Below are 25520 nucleotides of genomic sequence, written 5' to 3'. Positions count from 1 at the left end.
TATTCCGACCGCCTCCATCCCTCGCCCTACGGGCAACGTCGAGGTGTTGTCCAGAAAGGCACCGAGCCGAGGGGAGGCGGTCCTGGGGGCGCCTCGAGGCGACCTCCCGGACCCTGGGCGCAAAGGGAGCAAAACTCCCACGGGCTCCGAGTTCGGCCCCCAGCCGAACACTGCACCGAAACCTTCAATGGTTCCGGACTCCGGCAGGCGATCCCCTGTTAAGGGGGGGCAGCCGCCTGTGACGGTGTCCTCTGTCCATCTAGAGGCACCGGACAACTTGCCGGAAGCGCTTCGCGGCGCTTCCATCGACGAAGAGCACCGCACTATCATGAGTGCGGTGATCGAGAAAGTTCAGTCCGCCAAAAACGGACTGACCGAAGCTTGCGCCAGCCTCCTAACAGGCTTTGAGGTAAGCAATCAAAATATAAGAAAATATTACCGCATAGATAGTAGCCCCTGATGCTCTGTTCGGTGTTCGAGAAGAAAGGCCGAATAGAGGATCAAATGATGACTCAGGAGTCTAATCAGAATATGTCTATGTGTATGTGCAGGCTTCACTGCTGGCCGCTACCACACGTACTGCGGAGGTCTCTGCACTGAAGCAGGACTTGGAGCGGTCCGAGAACGAGCTCGGCCTTACCAAGAGGCAGCTCGAGGAGAGCAAAGGTAAGCAATACCTTGTCTATATATTTAAAAAGAAGTTCGATTGTAAAATAATAGGACCATCATGAATTTGCCAGGGGCCACGACCGAGGTGGCGACCCTAAAGAAGGCGATATCCGAGGCCGAAAACAAAGCGGCCAAGGAGCGCCTTGAGCGGGAAAAGCAAGAAGCCCGAGTAGGCGAGGTGCGGCAAGAGCTCGAGGCTCTCGCCAAGAAACACGAGTCCTTGGAGCTTGACTCTAAGATGCGAGAGTCCGAGCTTGTGAAGGCGCTCGAAAGCGCCCGGAGCGCCAAGGCTGAAGGCCACAAGGCCCTCCAGGAGATTGATGCGGTGAAGAAGATAGCAGCGGGTCAGGCATTCATTATGCAAAGCAAGCATGTGAAGGAAACTTTCCTTTTACTTACCCGAGTTCGGAGCTCTCCAGGAGCGTTCGCAGATCTTCCTCGCAGTGTACTGGATGCCACAGAGTTTTACGGAGCTGAGGAGGGGAGCTCGACGGAAAAGTTGTTCTGGTCTTAGTATACTGGGACCGAACACCCAATGCCCTTGAGTGACCAGCTGAAGCAATTGGTCAAGCTTCACAAGGCGGCCGAACAGGCCATGAAGGGTCTTATAGTCTGGATGTGGCCTGGCGAGCCCCTGCCCGGCAGCTACTTCGGTTTGGTGAGGCGGCTTGTGGACACCTGCCCACGGCTTGAAGTCATAAAGCGGTCTGTTTGCATCGAGGGTGCGCGCAGGGCTTTTGCCCGGGCGAAGGTGCACTAGGCGAAGCTGGACGCCGTGAACCTGGTGAAGGAGGGGCCGCCGGAGGGCAAGGAGCATCGCAACCCCGAAATATATTATGACAGTGTCCTGAAGGGTTCCCGTCTTGTGGCGGATGAATGTGCCAGAGATGTAATTTTTGAATGAACATGCTCATGTGATCCTGTAATGAGAAACAAGTTCATTTGCGCTATGCAGCGCTTTTTTGATTTAAAATATTACCTTCTGTGCGGCCGTTTATAAAATCTGAGAGTTGGCCAGTCGTCGGCTTCTGCCCCCATGCAACTAGTACTGGGGTGTTCGGGATAAACCTGAGCACTCTTTATCCCAATTTTGGGTCCTTCGAGGGAGGTGTTCAGCACAACGAACCAGGCAATCGGACTATAAGGCTTTATCACTCTCACTTAGCCATATAAGTTTACAATTTTAAATTTTGGCGAAGCCCCTAGTATTCGGAAGGCCGAATTTGGGGCGCTATACACGCCTAAGCCGGGCAAGGCCGACTCCTCGCCCGAAGCGGAAAAAGTCTTTAAGGACTTGAGACCTGTCGAACAGCGACCAACTCTCGCCTTATCATGACAGTCAGTTTTCGGCTTTCTCTACTGAGGTGCTCGTCCGGAAGAACCGGGACACAATCGCAGTAGTTCTCCCAGCGCTACCTTAGTCGATATAGCGGAACGTAAGGTACCAAAGCATGGGAGCCGGGCAAACCCAACTATTGACCCAAGACATGATTCGGAGTTGATGCATATAATGCTATAAGTTCGGGGTGCCGCACTGTCGAAAGTGTTCGGACTTCTCACACCATATTATGGGGTAAACGAAAGCCCCTGGCGTATTAACCGTACAAGAATGTACGGGTGCAAGTTGTCATAAATGAACATATAAGAAAAAAGTGATAAATAATGCGATAATAGACTAATGCTATGCATTTATTTAAATAATACGTCAAAGCGTACTAATACAAGTAGTGCAATAAGCAGAAAATAGGACTATTTGGCATGTCCTATCCAAGGGGCAAGCTGTGTATGGATAGTAGAACGCGGGTATATCGATTATTATTAGAGACCACCTGGGGGTTTCCGTGTACATCTTAGCCTCTTGCCTCCTTGGATGTTCCTTCCCGTAATGTGTCCGGCAATCGTACTGCCGGAAAGGGCTTCCAGAAAGTTAGGTCCTGAAAGAGAAAAAAATGATAAAGGTATACATCCCCTAGGCAGTTAAGCCGCATTGCGGGACGTGCCCTGATCGCGCCCCCGCCTATGCCCATGGTATTTTCAGTGCGTAATTATGTACGCGCGGCATGGATTTTGTCGCTTGACTGGGACTGGGACGGGGGCCGAATGGCTAGGCGAGCTCTGAACGTGCCAGGCAATCATGTTGCAGTTTACTTCGGACTCGCTTGACGGTGTCCGGGGGTTGTATCGCCGAATTGGTGATTTGCCTTAAAAGGCTGCTTTGTGCTTCTGCTGCGAGGGCCGCAGTGTGCTCTTCCGTGCGGAGCAAGCGTTCTATGTTTCCATTGACTGTTATGACCCCCTAGGTCATGGCATCTTGAGCTTGAGGTATGTGTAATGCGGTACCGCATTGAATTTTGCAAATGCGGTTTGCTCGAGCAGTACGTGATAGCCGCTGCGGAACGGGACGATATCGAAGATTAACTCTTCGCTTCGGAAGTTGTCCGGAGATCCGAAGACCACTTCCAGTGTGATTGAGCCCGTGCAATGGGCCTCTACACCTGGGATGACACCCTTAAAGGTGGTTTTGGTGGGTTTGATCCTTGAGGGATCTATGCCCATTTTGCGCACTATATTCTGATAGAGCAGGTTCAGGCTGCTGCCACCGTCCATAAGGACTCAAGTGAGGTGGAATCCGTCGATGATGGGGTCTAGGACCAGTGTGGCAGATCCGCCATGACGGATACTAGTGGGGAGGTCCCTGCGATCGAAGGTGATCGGACAAGCGGACCATGGGTTAAACTTTGGGGCGACGGGCTCCATCGCATAGACGTCCCTTAGTGCATGCTTCTGTTCCCTCTTGGGAATGTGGGTTGCGTATATCATGTTCACCGTCTTCACTTGTGGGGGGAACCTCTTCTGTCCTCCCGTGTTCGACGGTCGGGGCTCCTCCTCGTCATCACCTTGCAGCCCCTTGTCCTTGTTTTCGGCGTTTAACTTGCCGGCCTGCTTGAACACCCATCATTCTATGTTGGTGTGATTGGCTGGCTTATCGGGGGTGCCGTGGATTTGACACGAGTGATCCAGTATGCGATCCAGACTGGACGGGCCCGGAGTACTTCTTTTGAATGGCTTTTCCCGCTGACCGGATCTAGAGTCTCTGAATCCGGCATTTACTGTCGTATCATCGGTGTTATCACCGTTGTTGCGGCGCTTTTGTCTGTTACGATGTGGTCTGCCGTTGGCATCTTTGGTATTTGAAGTGCCCGGATTCCTTTATGTGTTGTTACTGCGAGCCAGCCAGCTATCCTCGCCCGCGCAAAAGCGGGTCATGAATGTCGTGAGGTCTGCCATAGACTTCGGCTTCTCCTGGCCGAGGTGCCGGGCGAGTCACTCGTCACGGATGTTTTGCTTGAATGCCGCTAAGGCCTCTGCATCCGGACAGTCGACAATTTGGTTATTCTTAGTTAGAAACCATGTCCAGAATTGCCTGGCCGATTCCCCTGGCTGCTGAGTTATATGGCTCAAGTCATCAGCATCCGGTGGTCGCACATAAGTGCCCTGGAAGTTGTCAAGGAATGTGTCTTCCAAATCCTCCCAACTGCCGACGGAGTCTGCTAGCAAGCTATTCAGCCAATGCCGAGCTGGTCCTTTGAGTTTTAGTGGGAGGTACTTGACGGCATGTAGATCATCGCCGCGAGCCATGTGGATGTGAAGGAGGAAATCCTCAATCCATACAGCGGGATCTGTTGTACCATCATACGATTCGATATTTACGGGTTTGAAATCCTCCGGAAATTCATGATCCATAACTTCATCAGTGAAGCATAGGGGGTGTGCGGCGCCTCTGTGCCGGACTATATCACGACGCAGTTCATATGAGTCTTGTCTGCTGTATTCGGCCCGGCCGGATTTACCTTTAGTGTATCCGGCGCGACGGTCATCGTCCCGCATTGGCGCGCGCCCCCGTGACCCATATATCGACCTTGCATGTTTTGCCCTGCTGCCCAGAACGTCTCGCAGGTCCGTGTGTTGCCCCAGGCCTTGGTATTTTTGTTTGAGTGGTGGTGGGGCGCAGGCTGAACTTTAGGCTGAAACGCCTCTCTAGCTCGGCCACGAGGTGGCCGGTCAGTCGCATCGTACACTGGTGATGTGGGTTTCAATGCTTCCTCCTCGAGGTGAGGTAGCAACCTGCACTTTGGGTAACTCTTGGAGGGGCGCTCGAGTTCGTATTCCTCGGCCGCAAGGACTTCGGTCCATCTGTCTGCTAGCAAGTCTTGATCAGCTTGAAGCTGTTGTTGATTTTTCTTTAGGTTATTTGCTGTGGCCATAAGCCGGCGCTTGAAGCGCTCCTGCTCGACGGGATCCTCAGGTATGATAAATTCTTCGTCGCTGAGGCTCACCTCGTCTTAGGAGATAGGTATGTAATTGTCCTCCTCTGATTTTCCATCTGCTGCCCGCTCTGGAGGGCTAGCTTGTTTGCCTTCCCGCTCTACATTGTGCTGGAGGGGACTGTGGTTGTCTTCGGCACTATCCGGAGTGTTATTGTCTCTTGTTCCGGTATCACTACTTTTGTTGTGGCGGGACTTAGAGCGGCGCCAATGACGTCGGCGCTTGGGTTCCTTCTTGGAGGGGTCATCCTCCGCTGTCTCGTCGCCATTGCCTTCTTTGGGGGTGTCCACCATGTATATATCATATGATTAGGTGGCGGTCCAGCGCCCTGTGGGCGGTGGTTCCTGTTCGTCTCCTGCATCGTTGTCCATACCGTCGATGTCTTCGGAGTCGAAGTCGAGCATGTCGGTTAAATCGTCGACAGTGGCTACTAAGTGGGTGGTGGGTGGGCAGCGAATTTCTTCGTCGTCCGCATCCCATTCTAGCCGGACATAGTTCGGCCAAGGTTCTCCCGTCAAGGAGAGAGACCTTAATGAATTTAGCACATCGCTGAAAGGCGAGTGCTGAAGGATATCCGCGAAGGTGAACTCCATGATCGGCGCCCAATCGGATTCGATAGGCACGGATGCAGGCGGCTCGGAATCCGTGGCCGGAGATGAATCCCGTGGTTCGGCGACACGGCTCTCGTAAGGGGTGAAGTCAGTATCCGGTTCCATCACCACTGAGAGTGCGGCCTCCATGGCGGGGTCTATCCCTCCGTCCTCGGATGGCGCAATTTGCTCCGGATTGAAGGCCGGAGTAGTTGCAGATGCGATCTCCCGAACACTGTCCGACGGCAGAGTTACGTCATACTCGTCGTGATTGTGCGGCGCACCTGACATGGGCTCGAATCCGTCGAAGATCAAGTCTCCGTGGATGTCGGCAGTGTAGTTTAAGTTTCTGAACCTGACCTGATGGCCAGGGGCGTAGCTCTCGATCTGCTCCAGATGGCCAAGTGAATTGGCCCGCAATGCGAAGCCGCCGAATACGAAGATCTGTCCGGGGAGGAAAACCTCACCCTGGACCGCATCATTATCGATGATCGAAGGGTCCATCGAGCCTTATGGTGACGACACAGTGGAACTCTCAATGAAAGCACCAATGTCGGAGTCAAAACCGGCGGATCTCGGGTAGGGGGTCCCGAACTGTGTGTCTAAGGCGGATGGTAATAGGAGGCAGGGGACACGATGTTTACCCAGGTTCGGGCCCTCTTGATGGAGGTAATACCCTACGTCCTGCTTGATTGATATTGATGATATGAGTATTACAAGAGTTGATCTACCACGAGATCGTAGAGGTTAAACCCTAGAAGCTAGCCTATGGTATGATTGTCTGTTGTCCTACGGACTAAACCCTCCGGTTTATATAGACACCGAAGGGGGCTAGGGTTACAGAGAGTCGGTTATAAGGGAGGATATCTACATATCCGTATTGCCAAGCTTGCCTTCCATGCCAAGGAAAGTCCCATCCAGACACGGGACGAAGTCTTCAATCTTGTATCTTCATAGTCCAACAGTCCGGCTGTCCGGAGACCCCCTAATCCAGGACTCCCTCAGGCCCCCTGGAGCTCCACCGGCCTCAACTCCAACTCCATATATTCACTTTCGGGGAGAAAAAATCAGAGAGAAGGATTCATCATGTTTTACGATACGGAGCCGCTGCCAAGCCCTAAACTCTCTCGGGAGGGCTGATCTGGAGTCCGTTTGGGGCTCCGAAGAGGGGAATATGTCGCCGTCGTCATCATCAACCATCCTCATTCACCAATTTCATGATGCTCACCGCCGTGCGTGAGCAATTCCAGCGTTGGATTGCTGGACGGTGATGGGTTGGATGAGATTTATCATGTAATTGAGTTAGCTTTGTTAGGGTTTGATCCCTAGTATCCACTATGTTCTGAGATTGATGTTGCTATGACTTTGCTATGCTTAATGCTTGTCACTAGGGCCCGAGTGCCATGATTTCAGATCTGAACCTATTATGTTTTCATCAATATATGAGAGTTCTTGATCCTATCTTGTAAGTCTATAGTCACCTACTATGTGTTATGATCCGGCAACCCCGAAGTGACAATAATCAGGACCACTCTTGGTGATGACCGTAGTTTGAGGAGTTCATGTATTCACTATGTCTTAATGCTTTGGTCCGATACTCTTTTAAAAGGAGGCCTTAATATCCCTTAGTTTCCGCTAGGACTCCGCTGCCACGGGAGGGTAGGACAAAAGATGTCATGCAAGTTCTTTTCCATAAGCACGTATGACTATATTCGGAATACATGCCTACATTACATTGATGAATTGGAGCTAGTTCTGTGTCACCCTAGGTTATGATTGTTACATGATCATCGCATCCGGCATAATTCTCTATCACCGATCCATTGCCTATGAGCTTTCCATATATTGTTCTTCGCTTATTTACTTTTCTGTTGCTATTGTTATCATTACTACAAAACACCAAAAATATTACTTTTGCTACTATTACTTCTGCTATCGTTACCACTACTATCATATTACTTTGCTACTAAATACTTTGCTGCAGCTATTAAGTTATCCAGGTGTGGTTGAATTGACAACTCAGCTGCTAATACTTGAGAATATTCTTTGGCTCCCCTTGTGTCGAATCAATAAATTTGGGTTAAATACTCTACCCTCGAAAACTGTTGCGATCCCCTACACTTGTGGGTTATCAGTCATCAGCTTTGCTCTGCCAGGTGTTCACAACATCTGGCGTTGCTCCTGTAGCGGGTTTGTCACCTAGAGGTGCTTCCAGGATGTAATTCTTCTATGCAGCAATCAAGATAATCCTCGAGTTACGGACCCAGTCCGTGTAGTTGCTACCATCATCTTTCAACTTAGCTTTCTCTAGGAACACAATAAAATTCAACGGAACAACAGCATGGGCCATCTATCTACAACAACATAGACATGCAAAATACTATCAGGTACTAAGTTCATGATAAATTAAAGTTCAATTAATCAAATTACTTAAGAACTCCCACTTAGATAGACATCTCTCTAATCATCTAAGTGATCACGTGATCCATATCAACTAAACCATGTCCGATCATCACGTGAGATGGAGTAGTCTTTGAATGGTGAACATCACTATGTTGATCATATCTACTATATGATTCACGCTCAACCTTTCGGTCTGAGTGTTCTGAGGCCATATCTGCATATGCTAGGCTCGTCAAGTTTAACCCGAGTATTTTGCGTGTGCAAAACTGGCTTGCACCCATTGTATGTGAACGTAGAGCTTATCACACCCGATCATCACGTGATGTCTCAGCACGACGAACTGTAGCAACGGTGCATACTCAGGGAGAACACTTATACCTTGAAATTTAGTGAGAGATCATCTTATAATGCTACCGTCGAACTAAGCAAAATAAGATGTATAAAGGATAAACATCACATGCAATCAATATAAGTGATATGATATGGCCATCATCATCTTGTGCCTTTGATCTCCATATCCAAAGCACCGTCATGATCACCATCATCACCGGCTTGACACCTTGATCTCCGTCGAAGCATCGTTGTTGTCTCGCCAACTATTTCTTCTACGACTATCGCTACCGCTTAGTGATAAAGTGAAGCAATTACATGGCGATTGCATTTCATACAACAAAGCGACAACCATATGGCTACTGCCAGTTGCCGATAACTGTGTTACAAAACATTGATCATCTCATACAATAAAATTTAGCATCATGTCTTGACCATCACATCACAACATGCCCTGCAAAAACAAGTTAGACGTCCTCTACTTTATTGTTGCAAGGAAGGAGGAGAGGGAGAAGGAAAGGGGGGCGTCGCCCCCCTTCCCTAGTCCAATTCAGACCAGAGAGGGAGGGGCGCGCGGCCTGCCCTGGCCGGCCCTCTCTCTCTCTCTCTCCAGTAAGGCCCATGTGGCCCATTAGTTCTCCCGGGGGGTTCCGGTAACCCTCCGGTACTCCGGTTTTCTCCGAAATCATCCGGAACACTTCCGGTGTCCGAATATAGCCGTCCAATATATCAATCTTTATGTCTCGACCATTTCGAGACTCCTCGTCATATCCATGATCACATCCGGGACTCCGAACTACATTCGGTACATCAAAACACATAAACTCATAATACCGATCGTCACCAAATGTTAAGCGTGCAGACCCTACGGGTTCGAGAACTATGTAGACATGACCGAGACACGTCTCCGGTCAATAACCAATAGCGGAACCTGGATGCTCATATTGGTTCCTGCATATTCTACGAAGATCTTTATCGGTCAAACAACATAACGATATGCGTTGTTCCCCTTGTCATCGGTATGTTACTTGCCAGAGATTTGATCGTCGGTATCTTAATACCTAGTTCAATCTCGTTATCGGCAAGTCTCTTTACTCGTTTCGTAATGCCACATCCCGTAACTAACTCATTAGCTACATTGTTTGCAAGGCTTATAGTGATGTACATTACCGAGAGGGCCTAGAGATACCACTCCGACAATCAGAGTGACAAATCCTAATCTCGATATATGCCAACTCAACAAACACCATCGGAGACACTTGTAGAGCACCTTTATAATCACCCAGTTATATTGTGACATTTGGTAGCACACAAAGTGTTCCTCCGGTATTCGTGAGTTGCATGATCTCAAAGTCATAGGAACATGTATAAGTTATGGAGAAAGCAATAGCAACAAACTAAACGATCATTGTGCTAAGCTAACAGATGGGTCAAGTCAATCACATCATTCTCTAATGATGTGATCCCGTTAATCAAATGACAACTCATGTCTATGGTTAGGAAACACAACCATCATTGATTCAACGAGCTAGTCAAGTAAAGGCAAACTAGTGACACTCTGTTTGTCTATGTATTCACACATGTACTAAGTTTCCGGTTAATACAATTCTAGCATGAATAATAAACATTTATCATGATATATGGAAATATAAATAACAACTTTATTATTGCCTCTAGGGCATATTTCCTTCAGGATGCCCCACACCTGGCGCGCCCCCTTAGGGACGGCCACCTCTTCCCTCCCCTCCTTTATATACGTGGCCAGGGGGCACCCCATAGACATACAAATTGATTGTTTAGCCGTGTGCAGTGCTCCCCTCTACAGATTTCCACCTCGGTCATATCGTTGTAGAGCTTAGGCGAAGCCCTGCGTCGGTAACTTCATCATCACCATCATCACGCCGTCGTGCTAACGAAACTCTCCGTCGACCTCAGCTGGATCTAGAGTTCGTGGGACGTCACCGAGCTAAACGTGTGTAGATCACGGAGGTGGCGTGCCTTCGGTGCTAGGATCGGTCGGATCGTGAAGACGTACGACTACATCAACTGCGTTCTCATAACGCTTCCGCTTGCGGTCTACGAGGGTACGTGGACAACACTCTCCCCTCTCGTTTCTATGCATCACCTAGATGGATCTTGCGTGTGCGTAGGAAGATTTTTGAAATTATTGCGTTCCCCAACAGATACACACAGCACGGCGATGTCCTGCGTGACGTTGTCTCCGTGGCCGTCCGCTGGCGACAGGCCGTGCGGAATCTGGCGCTGCCGTCGAGCGATCCTGGGCTGCAAGAGTGGAGCATGCGGTCGGCGGTGGTTGCACTCGGAGTTGACGCGGAAGCCCTTGGCGTGCAGCGCCTTGGTGAGGTGCAGCATCAGCGTGACGTGGCCCTGCGCCGCCTGCGGGATGAGCACCGCGTTGGGCTGCCGCTGGTGCGCCTCCGAGCTCATCCCCTGCGATTCTCAATCTCCATCATGGGGGCACCGTGGCAAACAGACGCATCCGATGGAGTGCTCGCAGTTGCTGATCCGGCGCTGGTTTCGGGTAGCAGATTTCGATAGTGTTGGGGGAGGGGTGAGAACTCGTCGGAGCAGGAGACCAACACACGGCGGCGCTCCACCGGTCTAAAAAAATAAGAGTTCTAATCTCCCGATTTATAGTGCTTCTACACAATTTCTTTGGCTAGCAGGCTCAATTGATCTCGCAAGCCGGACACATCACACATGCAAGGTCTTTCAGGCATGGTGGTTGGGCGCAGAAGTGAAGAAGAGACACCGTCTATGAGGGGAAGAAAATGCGAGCAATACGTGTGTTATTCAGTTATTACGAGGAGAAGGAACACGGGGCCGTGTGTTATTCAGTTATTACGAGGAGAAGGAACACGGGGCCGGCAAGAATACGTGGTGCTAGCTTATTGGCCCTGAGGGGTCCGGCTCATATGCAGGGCTCACTGCAGGATTTATCATGCAGGGCCAATAAGCTAGCGCCAGGTATTCTTGTGGGCCTCGTGTTTCTTCCCTCGCTCGAAGTCCAGAACACCAAGGCCGGAACGCCCATCTCCTCGGCGAACCTCAACGCAAGGCTCATGACACCGTCAGCTCACCAGCGTGTTGCTGTTGAGCCTGGCCACAAGCTCCTTGAAAGGAGTGGCGTTGTCCTTGGTGGTGGATACGCACAGCACGACGATGTCCTGCGTGACGTCGTCTCTGTGGCCGTCCACTGGCGACAGGCCATGCGGAATCTGGCGCTGCCGCTGAGCGATCCCGGGTTGCAGGAGTGGAGCATGCGGTCGGCGGCGGTTGTACTCGGAGTTGACGCGGAAGCCCTTGGCGTGCATCGCCTTGGTGAGGTGTAGCATCAGCGTGACGTGGCCCTGCGCCGCCTGCGGGATGAGCACCGCGTTGTGCTGCCGCTGGTGCGCCTCCGAGCTCATCCCCTGCGATTCTCAATCTCCATCATGGGGACGCCGTGGCAAACGGACGCATCCGACGGAGTGCTCGCAGTCGCTGATCCGGCGCCCGCGCTGATTTCGGGTAGCTGATTTCGATAGTGTTGGGAGAGGGGTGAGAACTCGCCGGAGCAGGAGACCAACACACGGCGGCGCTCCACCGGTCTCAAAAAATAAGAGTTCTAATCTCCCGATTTATAATGCTTCTGCACAACTTCTTTGGCTAGGAGGCGTCAATTGATCTCGCAAGCCGGACACATCACACATGCAAGGTCTTTCAGGCATGGTGGCTGGGCGCAACAATGAAGAACAGACATTGTCTACAAGGAGAAGAAAATGCGAGCAGTACGTGCATTATTCAGTTATTACAAGAAGAAGGAACACGAGGCCCGCAAGAATACGTGGCGCTAGCTTATTGGCCCTGCACGATAAATCCTGCAGGGAGCCTTGCATATGAGCCGGACCCCATTAATAGCCTTGAGAAGGTCAATTGTAATTACCTCTTACCATCTAGATCACCCTAACCATTAGATCAAAATAAACAGACGATCCAGAGTCGTTTGGGATCATCTTAAAAGTTCTCTAATCATTCAGAATCACATTCGGGCATCTTCCTTACAGGATATAATCAGAAGTCATCCTGCAGCGAGGGAGATCGAGCTACTAAAACGTACCATAGATTCATTACACAACAAAGATAATTAGAGTGCATGCATCTTGTTGGAAACTACAACTACTACTAAATTAGCAAGGGTACGTAGATAGAACTTAAGAGGCCGCAACAAAAATGAAAAGGACAAGACCATCTTGAGGGCCTGTAGACTAACATATAAGTTATCTCTCCACGGAGACCCATTGCCTTGCCGACCATGTCAGATAAGTGCTGTCTCAAGATCCCTCCTCCCCCTCAAACTCGATCTGCCGACTCAGCGCTTCCTCCTGAATGGAGAACACAGCAGAAATTCACTGTCATCATCCTTGCTGTGGAAGAAACATATCCGTGTGGTGATCGACATGAATAACAAATCTCTGATGGAACCTCACCAGGGAAACGGATGACGCCCATGGGGTAGAGACTTCACGCCGTTGGAACCGCTGCCAACATCAGATGGAAGTGAACCTGCATAAACAGCAACTGGCACACAGTCAAAACTAACAAGTATTTGATCCGCATAACCATTGTTGGGATTGTCACCAATATATGGATATTGCCAGTAACTTAACTGGCGTGGATGGTTAAAATAACTAATTTTGAAATATATAAATGCTTTTCATATCTAGTTTGAAACATAATAGCTGCATAGAAAAATGAAAACCAAAGCACATAAGGATTCAATCCATGTGTCCCTTTGCCAAATCTTTGATGGCATGGTGACCCATGCTCCGGAAAACCTGCTTGTTTGAAATTAACTGGCAGCACTATTCAGTACATGCAAAGACCAACTGGGCGTATAGATGAACAAGATAAATGACATAGTTACAGTGCCATAAAAAAGACAAACATTTACAGTCCACCACTATCCAAATTGATAACAACCAATCAAGAGAATATACATTGTGACCACTACAAGCAGTACCTGGAATACTGAAACTTGACAGCCTATAAGATTGGGACCCTAAAGAACAAACGCCTAAACCTCTTCTTAATGGATCAACCTAAACCATATGAGCTATATACTATTGTCATTTACTATGCATCATCCAATTCAAAAACAGAGTTATACAAGAGTGCATATTCAACTTCCAGATCTGTTGCAAAATGTCCATGCTGCTGGACGTGTGTGCCAATGCAGATTGAGGTAACTTTAATTAAATCTTGTTTGCAAAACAGATAACAGTGAATATTTTGGGAGTTTTACGTAATAATAATGTAGACAATAAACAAAGGTATTTTCTCTCTCTTTTTAGGCATATGCAGGCAATCTTGCTTGCTTACTAAAAAATCAATCATAGATGAATACAAGTAATATATCTCTTTCTCAGAACAATTTCAATTGGAAGAAAACAGAGGATAGGAGCCGAATAAGCATAAACTGTGCTATCTAGTACCGACTAATTTAAACAGATGAACAAGATATTTGCCTGCCATAAAGAAAACAAAATAGAAAAATACAAGCAAATAACTACTCTCTCCGTCCCATAATATAAGAGCGTTTGTGGCGCATATAAGAGCGTTTTTGGCACTAGAAAACACTCATTATGGTACGGAGGGAGTACTATAGAAGGATGAGCTGTAGAATTATTCTTAGTTCAGATTAAGGACTGCATCATAATCATACATGAGCAACAACACAGCAACTTAGCACATGTGAATACTAGTCCCACAGATCGACTTTGATAGAATTTAGCGAAGTTAGTCCAAAACCTATAGTAAGACGGGGGAGCAACTGAAATTTGATATAGCTTATTCCAGTGCCAGTAACGTGCAGTGTTCAACAGCATAGAGGGTAGAAACCATGGAAGGTGTGGCGGGTGGTTACCTGGGGAAAGCGCGATCGGCAGCTCCAATGCGTGGACGGAGAAACAGTTGGGGGGCTTCCCTGACGGTGGCACCACCATCTCGTACACACCGCACTCCACAACCCTCTTGGCGCGCAGGTCCACGCCGAAGAGGTGCTCCTCCAGGAAGAAGTAGAGCACGTCCGGATTCATGGGGTGGACGAGCGCGAACGTGGGGTTCTTCTCCGTCAGGCCGGCAGCCGTGTAGCTGTCGTCGGCCCAGATCTCCTGAAAGCTCACCTTGTACTCCAGCACCCACTCCTTGGCCTCCGGATCACTCAGCGTCCACATGCTGACCGTCATGGGAGCCTCGTCGTTGCTGCGAGAGCTCCACTCCACGCACCGGAACTTGCGAGCGCTCACCTGCACGAACCGGCGGTGGGCCACCGCTCTCCCGGCGCAGTGGGCGCACGAGGCACGAGGCAGATGGCGGTCGCTTTCCGGGAGCGGGACGATGTCCAGCACCGGCGCATCCGCGAAAGGGTCGCAGAAGATGAGCCCCCCGGCGAGATCCACCCACCAGAGCTTGCCGTCGTGGGCGACGACGCCGTCTCTGCCCCAAATCCAGCGCCCCAGGGGGTTGTGCACCGGCTTCCACACCCACTCGCCGGTGTCGGACGAGAAGCAGAGGAGCGTGGCGTGCTCGTCTGCAAACATGTAGCGGAACTCGACGACCATGTAGCGCTGGGCGCCGCCTCCGGCTCCGGGCGCAGCGACGACGCCGAGGTTCAGCGCGCTGATCTCCGTAGGTAGCCCGCTAGGGTCGCGGCCGGGTTGCGGGAGGCGGAAGGCGGTGGCGGAGGCGACGTCGCAGACGAAGTAGGTCGGCGGGTGGCGCGTGATGTAGCCAACAGCGGGGACCAGCACGCCGTTGCGGAAGGTCGGCGGGGGAGTTGGAGAGTGAGTGGGAGGGGGTGGCGGGGCGCGGAGGAGGAGGAGGCCGGAGGCAGGGTCGGCGGTGACCACCCAGGGGCAGGCGGCGCTGGTGGGGTCGGCCTGGACGGGGGACACGCGCCGTGGCACGGTGAGGACGGAGACGCGCGGCGGCGCGGCGAGGTCAAGGGAGAGGTCCGCGTCCTGCTGCTCCGACACGCGCGTCTCGGCGCCCAGGATGATCCACGACGGCGGAGCCATTTTGGTGGCAGGAGAGCGGAGCGAGCGAAAGCAAGCGGGGAAGGGTGGAGTGGACTGATGCAAATGCCCGTCAAGGATGCGAAATAATGTGTGGGAGGGAGGGGTTTTAGCCGCCTGCTTTCCAGGGGTTTAAGGCCACTTCTGTCCCGTGTTTTTCTTCCTCTCTCACGAGGAGAGGCGGAATGATGGGTTGGTGCGAGTTTGAATTGTTGAGCTCTCTCTTCTCTTTGGTGGATTTCTGTCGTGGCTTGCAGCGGCACAGCTAGCAAGCAGGATGCTGCTAGGAGTAGGACGACGAGACCGGTCGTTGGACGGAGCTGGGTAGCCTTTACGCACCCGGCCTTTCGCAGTTGCCGTTTCGGTGATTGCGGAGCAGACGAGCTGCTTGGCATTGGCCAGGGGTGGTGCGGCACCGCAGCTTTGATGCACACAATATTTCCTCTCTCAAACTTAAGACTTTCATTTCATTTTTTTTATATCATTTGAATGGCTCATAACTTTTGAACAAAAAATTCGTTTTCGAAACTATTTACATTTTTTAATTCCTGGCGAAGGGACCTCTAAAACAAGACCAACCTTGGTTGGAGGTGACTCTCTCTTTTCTTTTGCCTTTTTCTGAAAATAAGCCTCTCTTATTTTAGGAGGCGGAGTAACTTTCTTTATTATTGCTTCCACCATGTGTGTTGCTTTCGATTCCCTATTATGTTTTACAAAACCTTTGTCTGGTATCAGCAAAAACCCAGAAAAATCTTTCAAAATTCGTAAAGCAGGGTCTGTTCTAATATTATGTTCATGACCAAGATTTCTCATCTTCTCTCATTCAGAGAAGAAATTAATACTATCTTAACAGGGATCAATCTACTTCTTCTCCTTTGAGCATAAGAACCAACTTTCAGCATTTTGTCGCATCGTATCCAGCAACCCCAAGCTTGAGAAATACTGGTCCCCATATGCTTTGTGAATCAAGTCCCCCATAAAAGAAGTTCACAATCAAGTAATCAGGGTAATAATGTTCAGGACATTCAAAGAGTATATTCCGGTAGCTTCTATAAGCATCAACCAAACACTCACTTGGACGTTGCCCAAAGCTACCAATCTTTCTTCTTACTAGGGTTCGACGCCGTTTTTGTCCCTCGCGCGGTGCGGTGTATTTTTCACTCGTGTGGTGCGGTGCGCCCTCTCTTTTTCCCCACGCGCAGCACGGTGCGGTGGTTTTTCCCCTCGGGTGGTGCGGTGCGCTGGAGCTATCGGTTCTGCCTAGGAGTCTAAGAGGCTTTATATGTTCAATATTGTATAATTTTCTTTGAGAATAAAAATAAGCGAAGAACACAAACGATAACTTCCTCCAATTATTCAAGGTACCTGCAGGCTGTTCTAGTAGCCATTTAGCGGCTGCCTTCTCAAGAGTACAAGGAAACAATTTTGCTTTAATTTCTTCACGAGTCAAATCCTGCAGCTGAAATGTATCACATGTAATTTCAAATTCTCGAGGAGCAGCGACTAAGCCGAGGTTCAGTGCGCTGATATCCGAACCTAGCCCCCTTGGGTCGTGGCCGGATAGCGGGAGGCGGAAAGCGGTGGCGGAGGCGACGTCGTAGACGAAGTAGGCCGGCGGCTGACGCTCGATGTCGGTGATGTTCAGGACGAGCCTCCCGTTACGGTAGGCCGGCGGGGAGGTGGAGTGGGAGCGGGAGGGGGCGGCGGGGCATAGAGGAGGAGGAGGCCGGAGGCAGGGTCCACGGTGACAACCCAGAGGCAGGCGCCGCTGGTGGGGTCGGCCTGGACGGGGGGACACGCGCGGGGGCACGGTGAGGACGGAGACGCACGGTGGTGCGGCGAGCTCGAGGGAGAGGTCCGCGTCCTGCTGCTCCGACACGCGCGGGACGGTGCCCAGGATGACCCATGCCAGAGGAGCCATTTTAGCAGGAGAGCGGAGAAGGGTGGAGTAGTGGAGTGATACCGATAGTTGGGGAGCACAGTAATTTCAAAATTTTCCTACGCACACGCAAGATCATGGTGATGCATAGCAACGAGAGGGAAGAGTGTTGTCCACGTACCCTCATAGACCGTAAGCGGAAGCGTTATGACAACGCGGTTGATGTAGTCGTACGTCTTCACGATCGACCGATCCTAGCACCGAAAGTACGGCACCTCCGCGATCTGCACACGTTCGGCTCGGTGACGTCCCACGAACTCACGATCCAGCAGAGTGTCGAGGGAGATTTTCATCAGCACGACGGCGTGATGACGGTGATGATGATGCTACCGGAACAGGGCTTTGCCTAAGCACCGCTACGATATGACCGAGGTGGATTATGGTGGAGGGGGGCACCGCACACGGCTGGAAACAATCAACTTGTGTGTTCTAGGGTGCCCCCCCCCCCGCCCCCGTATATAAAGGAGCAAGGGGAAGGCCGGCTGCCCTTAGGGCGCGCCAAGGAGAGGGAGGAGTCCTCCTCCTTGTAGGAGTAGGACTCCCCCTTTCCTAGTCCAACTAGGAAGAAGGAGGGGGAGGAAAGAAAGGGAGAGAGGGAGGGAAAGAGGGGGCGCCCCCCTCCTTGTCCAATTCGGACTCCCAAGGGAGGGGCCAGCCCTATGGCCCCTCCTCTCTCTCACACAAGGCCCATGTTGGTCCATTAGTTCCCGGGGGGTCCGATAACCCCCCGGCACTTCGATAATTATCCGGTGACCCCCGAAACTCATCCGGTGTTCGAATATAGTCATCCAATATATCAATCTTTATGTCTCGGCCATTTCAAGACACCTGTCATATCTGCGATTACATCCGGGACTTCGAACTACCTTCGGTACATCAAAACACATAAACTCATAATACCGATCGTCACCGAACGTTAAGCGTGCGGACCCTATGGGTTCGAGAACTATGTAGACATGACCGAGACACGTCTCCGGTCAATAACCAATAGTAGAACCTGGATGTTCATATTGGCTCCCACATATTCTACAAAGATCTTTATCGGTCAAACCGCATAACGATATATGTTGTTCCCTTTGTCATCGGTATGTTACTTGCCCGAGATTCGATCGTCGGTATCTCAATACCTAGTTCAATCTCGTTACCGGCAAGTCTCTTTACTCGTTCCGTAATGCATCATCCCGTAACTAACTCATTAGTCACATTGCTTGCAAGGCTTATAGTGATGTGCATTACCGTGAGGGCCCAGAGATACCTCTCCGATACTCGGAGTGACACATCCTAATCTCGATCTATGCCAACTCAACAAACACCATAGGAGAAACCTGTAGAGCATCTTTATAGTCACCCAGTTACGTTGTGATGTTTGGTAGCACACAAAGTGTTCCTCTGGTATTCGGGAGTTGCATGATCTCATAGTCATAGTACATGTATAAGTTATGGAGAAAGCAATAGCAACAAACTAAATGATCATCGTGCTAAACTAACGGATGGGTCAAGTCAATCACATCATTCTCTAATGATGTGATCCCGTTAATCAAATGACAACTCATGTCTATGGTCAGGAAACATAACCATCATTGATTCATCGAGCTAGTCAAGTAGAGGCATACTAGTGACACTCTGTTTGTCTATGTATTCACACATGTACTAAGTTTCCGGTTAATACAATTCTAGCATGAATAATAAACATTTATCATGATATAAGGAAATATAAATAACAACTTCATTATTGCCTCTAGTGCATATTTCCTTCACCGATTCCCGTGAACGATTGGAATGTGTGTGAGGGTGGTAGTAGTAGTAGTAGTAGGGTTTTAGCCACCTAATTTCTGAGGGTTCAAGTCAACTCCAACGCGCGACCACATCCTGTCCGCATACGTCCGTTTGAGGGTAAATGGACAAAGCAAGCCTTCCAACGTGCGGCTGTAAACAGACTGTCGTTTGTTTTCTGCCCGCTTTCGACCCATACCCGGCCCAAGTTTGGGCCGAGTTTGCGGTCGAACGGACACGCGTAGACGCAAGGGGCGCATGCCCTTTTCCTGCCCTGGCCTGCCCGTCGGGGAGGCAGACCCCTCTTTTTTCTTCCTCTACCTCCCTCCGCCCCCGACATTGCCGCCGCCACCACCCTCCCCGGCCATGTCGTCTTCCACAAGGGCCGTCCAAACCAGCACCACGCCATGCCATAGCTGTCTCCGCACCGGCCTTCCGAAAATCATTTGGCCGGTGTTCTCCTTGTTGCCTGTGGGAGAGAATCTACGGTCGTCGGCGTCGCCCGTTGAGGGAGTCCTGGATTAAAGGGTCCACGGGTGTCCGGACTATGTAACATGGGTCGTACTAATGGGCTATGAAGATACAAGACAGAAGACTTCTCTCTGTGTCTGGATGGGACTCTCCTTTGCGTGGATGGCAAGCTTGGCATTCGGATATGTAGATTACTTCCTTTGTAAACCGACTCTATACAACCCTAGGCCCCTCCACTGTCTATATAAACCAGAGGGTTTTGTCCGTAGAGGCAATCACAATCATACAGGCTAGACATCTAGGGTTTAGCCATTACAATCTCATGGTAGATCAACTCTTGTAATCCTCATATTCATCAAGATCAATCAAGCAGGAAGTAGGGTATTCCCTCCATAAAGAGGGCCCGAACCTGGGTAAACATCGTGTCCCCTGTCTCCTGTTACCATCGACCCTAGACGCACAGTTCGGGACCCCCTACCCGAGATCCGCTGGTTTTGACAACTACATTGGTGCTTTCATTGAGAGTTCCACTGCGTCGTCACCAGAAGGTTCGGTGGCTCCATCAATCATCTACAACAATGCTGCCCTGGGGGAGGTTTTCCTTCCCGGGCAAATCTCTGTGTTCGGCGGCTTGACACTGCGGGCCAACTCGCTTGGCCATCTAGAGCAGATCGACAGCTACGCCCCAGGTCACCAGATTAGTTTTGGAAATCTGGACTATGTCACTGATATCCGAGGAGACTTGATCTTCCAAAGGTTCATGACCCCTACCTCCGCTCTGGCCTTAGATCTGGAGTGCATCACCAGGTCCGAAGATGGGATTGCCGAGCCCGCCGGACTATCCACGACCACTAAACCCAGTACGGGAGGCCGAAGGAAGTAGTGTCGCCGACAACCATCATGAAGCCGGACTCTTCTCCGGACACTGGCTCCGAACCCTCGGAGTCAGCATCGTGTGAGCTCGGCCAAGGAGTTTCCTTCCCGCCGTACTCCACGGATTTTCTTCTCCCTGATCAAATCTCGCCTTTAAGCGAGGCTCTGAATTTAATGTGATCCCTCGTCATTACAGAGGGGCAATTTCCAAACTACGACCAGCCCAGATTAGGGGCTGAGGGCGGAGAATTTTACCTCCCACCCACCACCCACTTCATAGCCACAGTCGAGGACTTAACTGACATGCTCGACTACGGCTCCGAAGACATCGACGGTATGGACGACGATGCTGGAGAGGTGCACGCCAAAAACCTGCCATTTACCGGACGCTAGACGGCCACCTCTTCGTATGACGTGTACATGGTGGACACACCCAAGGAGGGTAACGGCGATGATAAAGGAGATCCAATTGAGGATAAGCCTCCTGAGATATAGCCAAAGCACCGACGTCAGCGGCGTCGCCCTAAATCATGCCATGGAAAAGACAACAATATCGGCACAGGAGACAACAACATTCCGGACGATGCCGAAGACAAAGAAGACCCTGTCGAGCCAACTTTCGAACAGGACGATTTGGAAGATGGGCAAGTTAGCCCTGACGAACAGGCCATAAACGAAGACTCAGAGGACAGTAATTATCTCCCACTCTCCGAAGACGAGGTGAGCCTCGGTGACGAAGACTTTATCGTACCTAAGGAATCTCTCGAGCAGGAGCGCTTTCAGCGCCGGCTAATTGCCCCTGCAAGGAGCCTGAGAAAGAAGTAGCAACAGCTTCAAGCTGATCAAGATCTGCTCGACGATAGGTGGACTAATGTCCTGGTAGCCGAGGAATACGGCCTCGAGCGCCCAATCAAAAGTTACCCGAAGCATAAACTGCTACCCCAATTTGACGATGAGGCCCTCGAGCCCGCGCCATCGGCGCGTATTGCGGCTGACCGACCACCTCGTGGCCGGGACAAAACGACAACTAAAGCCGAACACCAGCCCATACTACCTCGCCGCAAAGGTAGAGACATAACAGCTTGGGGATATACATATGACCCGCGGCAAGACCAGGACAATAGAGTGATGACCCACAAGTATAGGGGATCTATCGTAGTTCTTTCAATAAGTAAGAGTGTCGAACCCAACGAGGAGCAGAAGGAAATGATAAGTAGTTTTCATTAAGGTGTTCTCTGCAAGCACTGAAATTATCGGTAACAGATAGTTTTGTGATAAGGGAAGTTGTAACGGGTAACGAGTAATGAAAGTAAATAAGGTGCAGCAAGATGGGCCAATCCTTTTTATAGCAAGGACAAGCCCGGACAAACTCTTATATAAAGTAAAGTGCTCCCGAGGACACATGGGAATTATTGTTAAGCTAGTTTTCATCACGCTCATATGATTCGCGTTCGGTACTTTGATAATTTTATATGTGGGTGGACCGGTGCTTAGGTACTGCCCTTCCTCGGACAAACATCCCACTTATGATTAACCCCTCTTGCAAGCATCCGCAACTACAAAAGAAGTATTAAGGTAAACCTAACCATAGCATGAAACATATGGATCCAAAACAGCCCCTTACGAAGCAACTCATAAACTAGGGTTTAAGCTTCTATCACTCTAGCAATCCATCATCTACTTATTACTCCCCAATGCCTTTCTCTAGGCCCAAACAATGGTGAAGTTTCATGTAGTCGACGTTCACATGACACCACTAGAGGAGAGTGCTACCTCTTGAGCACTGCGTTGGTTTTCCCCGAAGAGGAAGGGATGATGCAGCAAAGTAGCGTAAGTATTTCCCTCGGTTTTTTGAGAACCAAGGTATCAATCCAGTAGGAGGCTATGCTACGGATTGCAACAAGGAAATAGAATCATTCAAAGAGCAATTTTCATAATTAAATTCCTTGAAATCCAAAATAGTGGGTTTAGCGACATCTACGGTTTTAATTTCTTCAATCCCACTTTTATCAATTTTAGCATCAAGATCTAAAAACTCTGAATTCTTAGAACGCCTTCTAGGTAAAGGTGGATCATATTCAATCCCATTATCATCAAGATTCATATTGCAAAACAAAGATTTAATAGGGTACACATCAATAACTTTTAGATCTTCATCTTTATTTTCATAGGAACTAGAAAAACACGCTCTTATAAAGGCATCTTTCTTAGCACGCATCCTAGCGGTTCTTTCTTTGCACTCATCAATGGAAATTCTCATGGCTTTGAGAAACTCATTGACATCATGCTTAGGTGTAATAGATCTAAGTTTCAAAGAATCAACATCAAGAGAAATTCTATCAGCGTTCCTAGCCAACTCATCAATCTTAAGCAATTTTTCTTCAATCAAAGCATTAAAATTCTTTTACGAAGTAATAAATTCTTTAATATTAGATTCAAAATCAGAGGGCATCTTATTATAATTTCCATAAGAATTGTTGTAGGAATTACCATAATTATTAGAGGGATTACTAGGATAAGGCCTAGGATTAAAATTTCCTCTATACGCGTTGTTACCAAAATTGTTCCTACCAACAAAATTCACATCCATAGATTCATTATTATTCTCAATCAAAGTAGACAAGGGCATATCATTAGGATCATAAGAAACACTCTTATTAGCAAATAATTTCATAAGTTCATCCATCTTTCCACTAAAAACATTAATTTCTTCTATCGCATGCACCTTTTTATTAGTAGATCTTTCAGTATACCATTGAGAATAATTAACCATAATATTATCTAGGAGTTTAGTAGCTTCTCCTAAAGTGATTTCCATAAAAGTGCCTCCCGCGGCCGAATCTAAAAGATTTCTAGAAGCAAAATTCAATCCGGCATAAATTTTTTGTATAATCATCCACAAATTTAAACCATGAGTAGGGCAATTATGTATCATTAGTTTCATTCTCTCCCAAGCTTGTGCAAAATGGTCATGATCAAGTTGCTTAAAATTCATAATATCGTTTCTAAGAGAGATGATCTTAGCGGGAGGAAAATACTTAGAGATAAAAGCATCTTTGCACTTATTCCATGAATCAATACTATTTTTAGGCAAAGACGAAAACCAAGCTTTAGCACGATCTCTAAGTGAAAAAGGAAATAGCTTCAATTTAACAATATCATTATCCACATCTTTCTTCTTTTGCATATCACACAAATCAACGAAGCTATTTAGATGGGTAGCAGCATCTTCACTAGGAAGGCCGGAAAACGGATATTTCATGACAAGATTCAACAAAGCAGTATTAATTTCACAAGATTCAGCATTGGTAAGAGGAGCAATCGGAGTGCTAATAAAATCATTGTTGTTGGTATTGGTGAAGTCACACAATTTAGTGTTATCTTGAGCCATCGTGAAAATCAAGCAAACTAACACACAAGCAAAAAGCAAGCGGGCAAAAAAAAGGCAAATAGAGAAAGAGATGGAGGATAGAGAGAGAGAGAGGGCGAATAAAACAGCAAGGGTGAAGTGGGGGAGAGGAATACAAGAGGCAAATGGCAAATAATGTAATGCGGGAGATAAGGGTATGTGATGGGTACTTGGTATGTTGACTTTTGCGTAGACCTCCCCGGCAACGGCGCCAGAAATCCTTCTTGCTACCTCTTGAGCACTGCGTTGGTTTTCGCCGAAGAGGAAGGGATGATGCAGCAAAGTAGCGTAAGTATTTCCATCAGTTTTTGAGAACCAAGGTATCAATCCAGTAGGAGGCTACGCGCGAGTCCCTCGTACCTGCACAAAACAAATAAATCCTCGCAACCAACCGAATAGGGGTTGTCAATCCCTACACGGCCACTTACGAGAGTGAGATCTGATAGATATGATAAGATAATATTTTTGGTATTTTTGTGATAAAGATGCAAAGTAAAATAAAGGAAAAGTAAAAAAGCAAAGGAAATAACTAAGTAGTAGGAGATTAATATGATAAATACCCGGGGGCCATAGGTTTCACTAGTGGCTTCTCTCGAGAGCATAAGTATTCTACGGTGGGTGAACAAATTACTGTTGAGCAATTGACAGAATTGAGCATAATTATGAGAATATCTAGGTATGATCATGTATATAGGCATCATGTCCGAGACAAGTAGACTGACTCCTGCCTGCATCTACTACTATTACTCCACTCATCGACCGCTATCTACATTGCATCTAGAGTATTAAGTTAAAAACAGAGTAACGCCTTAAGCAAGATGACATGATGTAGAGGGACAAACTCATGCAATATGATGAAAACCCCATCTTGTTATCCTCGATGGCAACAATACAATACATGCCTTGCTGCCCCTACTGTCACTGGGAAAGGAGACCGCAAGATTGAACCCAAAGCTAAGCACTTCTCCCATTGCAAGAAAGATCAATCTAGTGGGCCAAACCAAACTGATAATTCGAAGAGACTTGCAAAGATAACCAATCATACATAAAAGAATTCAGAGAAGATTCAAATATTGTTCATAGATAGACTTGATCATAAACCCACAATTCATCGGTCTCAACAAACACACCGCAAAAAGAAGATTACATCGAATAGTTCTCCACAAGAGAGGGGGAGAACATTGTATTGAGATCCAAAAAGAGAGAAGAAGCCATCTAGCTAATAACTATGGACCCGTAGGTCTGAGGTAAACTACTCACACTTCACCGGAGGGGCTAGGGTGTTGATGTAGAAGCCCTCCGTGATCGATGCCCCCTTCGGCGGAGCTCCGGAACAGGCCCCAAGATGGGATCTCGTGGATACAGAAAGTTGCGGCGGTGTAATTAGGTTTTTGGCTCCGTATCTGATCGTTTGGGGGTACGTAGGTATATATAGGAGGAAGGAGTATGTCGGTGGAGCAACAAGGGGCCCACGAGGGTGGAGGGCGTGCCTGGGGGGTAGGCGCGCTCCCCTACCTCGTGGCCTCCTCTTTTGTGTCTTGACGTAGGTTCCAAGTCTCCCGGGTCTTGTTTGTTGAGAAAATCATGTTCCCGAAGGTTTCATTCCGTTTGGACTCCATTTGATATTCTTTTCTTTGAAACCCTAAAACAGGCAAAAAACA

At 48.9% G+C, this 25520-nt stretch overlaps 1 protein-coding gene across 1 annotated transcript; it reads right to left on the bottom strand.

Moving 5' to 3' along the window:
* Positions 1–12328: 12328 nt before the first annotated feature.
* Positions 12329–15599, bottom strand: LOC125548235 (uncharacterized). Its single transcript, XM_048711894.2, has 3 exons — positions 14245–15599; positions 12809–12884; positions 12329–12703 (listed from the first exon to the last, which is right to left on the bottom strand). The coding sequence occupies exons 1-3, from the start codon at positions 15395–15397 to the stop codon at positions 12691–12693; spliced, it is 1242 nt and encodes a 413-aa protein (XP_048567851.2). The 5' UTR covers positions 15398–15599; the 3' UTR covers positions 12329–12690.
* Positions 15600–25520: the final 9921 nt, after the last annotated feature.

Source organism: Triticum urartu, chromosome 3A (assembly GCF_056163025.1).
Source record: "Triticum urartu cultivar PI428250 chromosome 3A, HENAU_Tu73, whole genome shotgun sequence".
NCBI classification, from domain to species: domain Eukaryota; kingdom Viridiplantae; phylum Streptophyta; class Magnoliopsida; order Poales; family Poaceae; genus Triticum; species Triticum urartu.
The sequence above is the reverse complement of the archived record's forward strand: the minus strand, read 5'-3'. Positions and strand labels throughout refer to the sequence as shown.